The sequence below is a fragment of the Carassius auratus genome, chromosome 33 (genome assembly GCF_003368295.1).
Source record: "Carassius auratus strain Wakin chromosome 33, ASM336829v1, whole genome shotgun sequence".
NCBI classification, from domain to species: domain Eukaryota; kingdom Metazoa; phylum Chordata; class Actinopteri; order Cypriniformes; family Cyprinidae; genus Carassius; species Carassius auratus.
Window position 1 is genome coordinate 1380074 of NC_039275.1, and position 10223 is coordinate 1390296.

At 38.8% G+C, this 10223-nt stretch overlaps 1 protein-coding gene across 1 annotated transcript; it reads right to left on the reverse strand.

Annotated features, from left to right (window-relative positions):
• Positions 1-5148: 5148 nt before the first annotated feature.
• On the reverse strand, positions 5149-9333 carry LOC113052685 (cysteine dioxygenase type 1-like). The gene is made up of 5 exons (XM_026217089.1): positions 9035-9333; positions 8259-8336; positions 6955-7112; positions 6701-6870; positions 5149-5733 (listed from the first exon to the last, which is right to left on the reverse strand). Exons 1-5 carry the CDS (start codon positions 9202-9204, stop codon positions 5704-5706), a joined length of 606 nt encoding a protein of 201 aa, XP_026072874.1. The 5' UTR covers positions 9205-9333; the 3' UTR covers positions 5149-5703.
• Positions 9334-10223: the final 890 nt, after the last annotated feature.

Sequence of the window (10223 nt, forward strand, 5' to 3'; positions counted from 1 at the left end):
TTTTTACTTTCTCAAAAAAAACTCATTCTGTATGATTTATAAGTGTTTTGAAAAATGGGGACATGGGTTATGTCCTCATAAGTATCCCTCTCCTTGTAATACCTGTGTCATACCCATGTCATTATACAGAGTTGTGTCCTGATATGACACAAAAACAAGAACACACACACACACACACACACACACACACAATTTTAACAATTTAAGTCCACTTTAAAGAAGTCACTTAAAATAAAACTATTATAGATGTAGATAAACACATGTACAAGATCATGGACCAGTGGCAGGAGACAGATCTTTACAGTATTACACACATCACTCAGTTCTTCTGGATATAAATAACAGCGTCTCCTCCATATATGACAGCTGTCGATGATAGAGGATGAAGCTCAGTACATTTTGGGCATCCCAAGCTGTTGAAGTCCTCTAACAACCCACCTGTGTGTGTCGTAAGATACCAAATATAAAAACAAGTAATCTGCCTCGATAACATATCTCTGAAAGTAGTACTTAGGAGTGGTTGATATTTAATGACTAAAGCTTCCTCCATACGAGATCAAAGGTGCACACAACTCCTCATTCATCACAAACAACATCTGGAGAGTTAGGAGACAGAGAGAAGAGGTCAGAGTTACTCCTCAGATACTCAAACATGGATGAATTTACACAGGAATGTTTCTATATTCTTTCTAAAGATGGTATAAAGGGATTGATAGGTCTTCCACTATTCTGTCGCGGTGTGCTGTCTACACTCTCTTGTAAACATGACAGATGTTCAGGATTTCTGTGATCTGATCTGAAGTGTGATGCAGACAGTGAGGAACACGAGCTGTAGGAAACCAGATCCAGAAGAACTTGTAATCTGGCTTTTACTGTGAGATGTGTTCGCTGAGTGACCGAGAGAGACCGCTCCAGTGATACTCCTGCTCTTACAGAGGTCAAGCAGGTCCGGCCAGTCTGACCACACACCGAACCCAGCCGGGGTTAATGACCCCCTGTGTCTCCTGAGGTCCAGGAACAGAGAGGAACAACTCCCTAACGTCTCTGTCATCACTGTTCAACATGTTCAGAAGATGAGAAGCCTGCACGCTGCTATAAACCCATATCACGTTCTGTTCCTCCATTGTGTTTCCTTAATCTCCAGGCCTGACCTTTTTCAGTAAAATAATCTGTTCTGGCTAGCATGAAACACACACACACACACACACACACACACACACACACACACACACACACACACACACACACACACACTCAATTCAGTTCAATTCAATTTGATTTGTATAGCGCTTTATATGATACAAAACATCGCAAAGCACTTTGAAGAAAATTAACGTTTCTACATTTTAGTAGTAGCTTATCAGTGGTGACTGTCAGTTTGTGTGCATATGACAGGAATGTACAGAAAAATCAATTAAAGACATAATCAACAAGACGATTAACAGCAATTATTATATGATGCAGTCACACATGTAGCAATAATTGTTAGTTCTGTTGTTGATTCAGGGTCAGCATCATCTGAGGTCCTCTGAGGGTCAGCATCATCTCTTCTCAGGTGTTCTGGATCCAGACTGGAGCTTGTGTAAATCCTAGTTACCACGGGATGAAGATCCAGCAGAAACAGAGAAACACATAGAGACATCATTAGCATAGCTGCTGATCCAACAGAGTTAAATTAGTTTAACCCAAGCTAATGAATAAAAATGCACCTTTGATCAGATGCAACTACACTCTCAATTTAAGAGATACATTATTCGAATCCTTGGCGAAAGAGATGTGTTTTTAATCTAGATTTAAACAGAGAGAGTGTGTCAGGAAGGCTATTCCAGAGTTTGGGAGCAGCGACTGTAAAATTGGGGTAATATGATCATATTTTCTTGACCTGGTAAGGACTCTAGCTGCTGTATTTTGGACGACCTGTAGCTTGTTTATTGACGAAGCAGGACAACCACCTAGAAGTGCATTACAATAGTCCAGTCTAGAGGTCATGAATGTATGAACTAGCTTTTCTGCATCAGAAACAGATAACATGTTTCGTAGCTTGGCAATGTTTCTAAGATGGAAGAATGCAGTTTTTGTAACATGGGAAATATGGTTTTTAAAAGACAAGTTGCTGTCTTATATAACACACAGAAGTATTTTCTAATAATATTACCAAGGGGCAACATATATATTGAAAATAGAAGGGGACCTAGGACGGATCCTTGTGGCACTCCATATTTTACTGATGATAAATGAGATCACCATTTAAATAAACCAAATGGTAGTGATTGGACAGGTAGGATCTAAACCATCTTAGAGCCTGCCCTTGAATACCTGTATAGTTTTGTAATCGATCTATGAGTATGTCATGATCTATGGTGTCGAATGCAGCACTAAGATCAAGTAAGACTAGAAATGAGATGCAGCCTTGATCTGACGCAAGAAGCAGGTCATAAGTGCAGTTTCTATGCTGAAATTCTTCATACAGATCATTTTTCACACACACACACACACACACACACACACACACACACACACACACACACACACACACACACACACACACACACACACACACACACACACACACACACACACACAGTCTCTCTCTCTCTCTGTCTCACACACACACACACACACAGTCTCTCTCTCTCTGTCTCACACACACACACACACACAGTCTCTCTCTCTCTGTCTCACACACACACACACACACACAGTCTCTCTCTCTCTCTGTCTCACACACACACACAAACAGCAGCGGATCATTTAACACACAAACAGTGTGAATGTTTATTCTTCCTGCAGATATGAACAGATAAAGACACTGAAAGCATTATATATTCTGTTATCTGCTGATCCTGATGAGTTATTCCTATGTGAAGTTATTAATACATCTTCTACCCATGTTACAGTTTCTGCGTCTGTGATGTGTGTCCTGAGGAAAAGACAACGAACGATAAAAGCAGATAAATGCAGTCGTAATGTTTTATAGCTGTTGTCACAGATATGATAGTGATGGAAGAGTTGAAAACATTGATGGGTGACTGAGGTTATGCAACACATGAACTCTCCAGCTGAGATCAGCGACAGTCAAACACGGTTTGGTCTGAATCCCAGAATCCCCTCGAGTCCTGACCACACTCACGAGAGGCTCGTCGTCGTTCTCGCAGTAATGCATGGAGATACGTGACTGAATTCCTGTTCTCAGGGGCTCAAGGTTCCTGCTGTATTGATTTTGTTGGCACATAATTAAAGCAGCGGGCCAACAGGAGCTTGTTATGCGTGTTACGCAACTCACATGTGGAGAGAAGAGAACATGCTGAGAAACAACTTTACTGCAAACAACAGAATCAGACGGAATCGAACCTTCCAGACGCTAACGGAAGTGAAGGATAGCGTAAACAGTGATAACACACTGTAAAACATCTGCACCTACGCTAACTGCCCAGTTCAGATGAATCTCATATTACTTTCAGTAGAAACTGGTTAATTTTGATGATTTAAGGTAACGAAAACATATGCATCATTATTTAGTGCAGCTGTTTCTCTTCAGTTTGAGTTACAGTATTACAGTGTTTTACAATCTAAGCACACTTTTCTCAATATTTTGGTCACATTTTCAAAACTCTTCACAAAGCGAAGCTCTAGAACATTACTGTGGATGAACCGCATCATTTATCATGAAATGAAAACATCTTTGACATCACATGAGCTGTTCTCACTCAGACACAAAACCTACACAAGTTACAACCAACTCTACAAAACAGATCAACCTGAAGCTCAAAACCATCTCGAAGAAATTAATATAACAGACATTTGCTACATTCATACAATAATGCCACATATTCTGAATGTAACAAAATAAATCCCTGAACAGGTGTCAGTCTTTCAGTTTCATTATCATCTGCAGAAGGAGAAAATGTGCTGTAAAGTAAACATGGACTATGAACATTTACTGTAGTGAATTATAAACAGTAGAAAGTCTCATTCTTGTTTACTAAGTAATTTTACGAAAGCAAACATTGTATAATGCTGTTGTTTGAGTTTTTAGGTCATGATAAAGTTTGCTAGCGTTGGAAAGAATGAGTTGATTTGAGACCGTATGAAGTGTTTCAGTAGTTTTAGTGTAGTTTGAAAGTGAAATCACTGCTGTATCAAGAGAACTGTGAAGAGTTTAGAAAAAATGACTTAAGCATGGAGAAATGAGTCCTCTAGTGATTATATTAATCTGCTCTTGTTTCTCACTGAAAGCCTCTAGCTTCCCTCGTGTGCAGTGGTGTTCATTCCTGGCCATCAGCGTGGAAAGATGATCAGTGTGAACGAAGACTCTGGCAGACGTGCTCCAACACGACTCTCAGAAGCTTCCAGAAGTCTGTTCGTTCAGAAACGTGGAGAAACAAGTTGCTGAGATCACGTCAGTCACGCAGCGGAGGAATCCACCGCATACACACTCCTCATCTTCAGATCAACAATCAGACCTCATTTGATTTAGTTAGTTTTGATCATATTTTGATTGAATATTTTCTGCTTTTCATGTTAATTTTATTCTTTTCTCATATTGTTTTATTTTTTTAAATATGCACTGTAAAAAAAATCCATTTGGACTTTATTACAGGTGTTTTATGTGTATTTGAAGCTTTGCACTTTAGGGTCCATAAAATCTGGATAATGTTCTGGCAGAAAAAAAAAATCTTTCTTATTTCTTTAAAAAACAAAAATTGTTTCTAAGAACTTTTATTTATTATTGGTTTAGTTTTATTGATTTTAGTACATATGTAAAATTTTGTTGATTTTTATGATATGTAAAAATTGATAGCCTTTATAAAAAGCTTTGGATAAAAGCGTCTGCTAAATACATAAACTTCATTTAATTTACTAGATCAAGTTAAACTTGGTTATTTGAATACTTTATTTCAGTTTAATAATCTTTTCAATGGTTTCAGTTTGAGTTCAGTGTAATGTGTGACTGTAGTGTGAAGATGAAACGAGTTCTCCAGAAGATTCTTCTGATCCATATCACAAAACCCTTTCTGAGAAGACAAGAACTGATAACCTGAATGTGTTAGTGGCTTTGATAAATGTGTGTACATGCAAGAAATAAACAGATGAACACACACACACACACACACACAGACACACACAGACACACACACACACAACAACAACATTTGGGAAAGGTTTTATTTACTTTAACATTAAGACAAAAATGAATTTCAAGGAAAGATTCATTTTAAATAAAAGCTCCAGTTTACAAATACAGAGACCATATTTAATTCACGAGACATTGATTACTGACGGCAGGATTCATAAAAATAAACTCTTCCATTGAAACGCTCATCTGCAATAAAGCGCGAGTGTGTGGAGATTCACAAACACATTGCTGGAGTTCTGCTGAAGCGGGATGTTGTTGACGGGGACAGCGCTTTCATTGGAGCGAACAAACAGATTCTTCTCATAAATTACACACTTCAGGCCACAGCTCTCATCCCGTAACAGTACAAAAGCGTGATTACACAGGAATGCTGGGAGAACGGGCTCCTCTCAACAACAAAGAGCAGACTGACACACGGCTCAAATAATTCAGCCGCGTCTGCCAGCGCTAAACTAGGACACGATTAAGCAGCTTGAATTAACTCTTCCCGCTGTCCGCTGTCAATCTTAAAAAGAGTTGGATCAAGTTTTATACATCGATTGAATGTGGAAATCTTCTTGTGCTTCTCAGTTGTTCTCCTGTGAAACGGTGGATTCCTGAAAGAAAGCGACACAAAAGTGATCAGATGAAAGCTCGAGCTCTCAATTAATAGATAAAGACACGCTTCAAAGCTGCGCTCCGATCTTATCTTATCTGAGCACAGCGCTGATGTCGAAACCCTTCAGTCCAGACAGCGCTGTGGTCAAGGTGAGCTTATGCAAGCTCTGAATGAGAGATAAGAGTGTGTTTGGCAGACATTAAACCCTCCACACATCTGCAGGAGCTGGAGAGAACACCGAGTGAAGAACTGCACTGATAACAGCTTTACAGCTCATCTGATCCACACACATTAACTCCAGCAGGATTCATTCACCACAGCTCACGCATCATCAGCCACACGCTGACTGAGTCTCTTCATATTCTGATCTATTTTGTTGTGTTCTTCTCATTTTTAAGCGTCTGTATAGTTTGTATTCAGTTTAAGTGAACTACATGAAAATGAAAAATGTTATTATTCTTTAGTTAAAATAAAATATCTTTATTATATTTCAGTTAACATTTATTTTCATGTCAAGACATTTTTTAATGGTTTTAGTGATTGTAAGTTTATTTAAAAGTGCACTAAAAGTGTCTTCTGAAGTTACAAATTTAACGTACGAAGAAAATTCAAATATGACGTAAAACATTTGCAGATCAACACCTTCTTGGTTCCATGTTTGAAGATAACGATATCATCACTTCCCACCAAACTGGTGCAAAGTATCAATAATAAAAGTTTCCTCAGATTATCTCTGAAACATAATTAATCTAAATCATTCAGGATTATAAAAACTTAGTTTGAGATGCGATCGGCTGGTTATCACGTCATAGTTTACTCATCATAATTAAAGCACATTTTCTGATCAGCTTTGAGCGCATGAGATCTTCTGTGTGTCATGTTGTGTCCATCCAGCGTTCTTCTACACAGCGTCTCATAATGAGTATCAAGACACAGCATTAAGATGAAACGAGAGATCGACTTACATACGGCGTCCTCTCGCCGAACTGGCTCCAGAAGGTCATCCTGACGGTGTTGTGGTGACCGGTGCGCTGGTCAAAGGTCCGGCACGTCTGGAAGGGAGGACTGTAGAGGTGCAGAGAGACGGCGGTCTCCGTGTGACTCACGTTCTCCACTCGATGAAGCCCGATGGAGTCTGAAACACAGCGAGTGAATCCGGTCAGAGACCCAGCACACACTGATGTTCAGTGGTCTTCAGGAGTCCCGCTGACCCTCTCACCGTTGATGTAAGCGCACTGGTTCTCCAGCAGAACCCGCTGGGACTTCTGCGTCATGCCTCCCTGCAGTCTGCGGTCGGGCCAGTCGAACAGCGTCTCCTTCAGCTGACCCTGGAGCAGCTTCAGGAAGCAGTGTGAGTCCGTGTGATCGTGAATACTGCTGCAATCGAGCCAAACACAGCACACTCAGCGTCTTCGGGTTATTACGGGTCAAAGACCAAACCAGTTCATACACACTCAAATCATATTAAATGCATGTCTACTTTAATGTTTCAAATAACATCTGTGAAAATAAATAGTCAAAATATGGCTGAAATAATGTCCATCCTCATTCAGCATGACAGATATATATGTGAAAATGACACATACTTATTCGGTTTTTAAATGACATTAAGTTAGTATTTTAGGGCTGAACTCTGACCCTTAAACAGTCTTTAATGTGTTCATTTTGAAATATTATCATTAATGAATGATTCTGGTATGGAATATAAAAATAAATAAAAAAAATCAAGTAATAGTGAATTTTTATCTCATAATTATGACTTTTCCCCTCACAAACTATTATTCTCTTACAATTGTGAGTTTATATCACTATTCTGAGACAAAATGTCAGAAATAAAAAATTGCACTTATCTTTTTCATGTTTTTCGGTTTATAAACTATTATTATTACACTGAATTACATTTTAGTGTTTTCTGTAAATCATGGAGAAAAATGTGTGATAGACATAAGCCTTTGCTTCTTCCTACTTCTTTTCAAACATGTATATTTTAAAGTTGTGTGTTATTCATGTTCTTCTCCATGTGTGTGTGTGTGTGTGTGTGTGTGTGTGTGTGTGTAAAGGACACATTCTAATGCAAAGGTAAAAAAAGCAAAGCTGTATTAAACTTTCAGTGCTTTGAAATTGTTTCTGTCTTTGACTCTTATACGAGATTCATCTAGACAAGATTTAAAAAAAAAAAATTAACATGCAAGGCCGCAGATGAGCTGAAGATTTTAAGCTGAATTAGGTGAACATGAACAAATATTAACAGCTCGGTCATCCTAACACGCTATTTTCTTCATATTCCTCAGGGAATAATCACTTATGCTTTATGAGCATTATTTTATCAGTGCATTTATGAAAGGCTTTGGGAATATTATCTGTATTTATGACTTCCCTAATCACAAGACATTGGACTCTACTATCTATCAGGTCTTTATCAGTCTGTTAATATCTCTGATTGATTGACGTGTGTTCAGTTATTGATCCACACATGATTTCAGGATTCTGCAGGTCACACCGAACTCATTTAACATCAGGTACCTGCCGTGTCCTTCACCCCAGCACAAGATCATCAGGTTGAACTTTCCATTTCCCTCATTAACGAGATTCCTGGTGTATCTGGAAGCACACAGTAAAATGACTTTAGTTCAATGAAAATACTTTTTCTTTAATCATTCATCCTTCCTGGATGCTAATAATCATTCGTTACGACAGCTACTGTCATTGTTGTTGTTGTTGCTGGTCAATGCAACGCGTCCTGCTGACGTCACTGTGGTCATTAATATTCATGTTCGTTTCATTGACCAGAGAGAGATCGAGAGAAAGTCCCAGAAAGCAGCTGAAGGATTGAGCGGGTGTGCGCCGGGAGCCGAGCTCTGATTGGCCCGCCTCGACCCCGCCCTCTCAGACGAGGCCCCGCCCACAGACAAAACATCAACGGAGGAAAAACTCCAGCATCGCATCCAGACAAAAACAAGAGGGAACTGGACTTTTGGTTGAAGTGGAACGAGAAACATTAATGCTCTTTTCTCTGATATAAAGGAGAAAACGATTTGAGTTATGTTTGGAGTAAAAGTCAACTCATTTAAGCCCAGTTCACCTTAAGTTTGCGTTTGTTTGTGTTAGACTGGAAAGACTGCAACATTAAATTAAAATTTTCCTAATGATAATTTAATTTGCATTTCTCAGTTATCTGAAAAACTAAATAAGTAAAAAAAAAAACAACCCTTGGGATTATAAGACTTAAATGCATGAACTATGGCAAAATAACTGTCTACACACAATTATTCTGAGAATAATAATAATCATATAATTACCTGTACTGGTCAAATTTGGCATATTTCATCCACTCGTGAGGTTTACTTTCATAGGACTCCATGATGCTCTGCACCTCCTCCACATTGACTCTGTCGCTTTCAAAGATCTTGTGAAGAGTCTGGATCAGATCCTCCAGAGACTCAGGCTTCACGAGCTCGGTGTGCTCCATCTCCAGCGCTGCTGTGTGTGTGTGACAGAGAGAGAGAGAAAGAGTGCGTCTCACAGAGAGAGAGTGTGTTTCTGACACTGAGAGAGAGAGAGAGTGTGTGTGTGTTTGTGTCCGAGTCTCTCTGCAGGAGCTCAGTCTTTATATCTCCAGCTGAACTGTGATGGACGAGACCACTGGCGCACAGACGCAGGGTCCGCCCACTGATGCAGCTCACTGATAAACCTACTCTGTCAGCTATGAAGAAGACCTTCATAAACAATTGATGCTTTAACAAACGAACATATGAGAGACAATAAATATAATTTTGTTTTGTTTGTTTATTGGCTTTATCAACGCCCCCCTCCCCAGTTAGAGTTTGGACTGACCCGCTTTATATTCAGTGGCTTAACTTTTTTTCAAAACACATTATTAACTTCATATTTACTGGTAGTTATATCTCTGAATTAACTTCACATACAGATAAAATCGTCATATCAGTAATATTTTATTTTGATAAAACATTTTCATCTGAAACCTAGCCGGTGAACAAATGCCAACTGACTGTATTTAATTACAAAGATTTGTTTCAGAGTGTGTTATAAAGTGTATTCATGTGATTTGTGCTGGAGCGCCACCATGTGGATCATGGTGAAATAAATCCAGCCCGTTTAAAGGGTAAAAACATTGATTATGTTTACATGCACACTCACAATGCGATTATAATAGGATTTTTGCAATATAGCGAGCTTCATAAACACTACTACTGGAAGAACCATAATTTTAAAGCTTTAAATCAACTGAACCAAATTGCTTCACAAAATGATTCACTGGTTAGAAGCGCTCGAGACTTCGCACACTGGCGACTCCTGCTGGTCAGGAAGTGTAACTGCAACTAAATAACTGCATGTGTAATTAATTACTATTAACAAATAACCAAATACCATTTAATATATATTTAATAAAAATCTGCATAATATTCTTTTTTATCCAGTGTATGAATTGGGGGGGTGGTCTCAGATATCCCATAATCATCAAGGGAC

Excerpts from the sequence above, each read along its gene's own strand:
- LOC113052685 (XM_026217089.1), bottom strand. The coding sequence starts at position 9,204 with ATGGAGCACACCGAGCTCGTGAAGCCTGAGTCTCTGGAGGATCTGATC. Across the intron at positions 8,337-9,034 it reads GCCAAATTTGACCAGTACAG|ATACACCAGGAATCTCGTTA; the intron begins GTAATTATATGA and ends GTGTGCTTCCAG. Across the intron at positions 6,871-6,954 it reads CCAGTGCGCTTACATCAACG|ACTCCATCGGGCTTCATCGA; the intron begins GTGAGAGGGTCA and ends GCTGTGTTTCAG.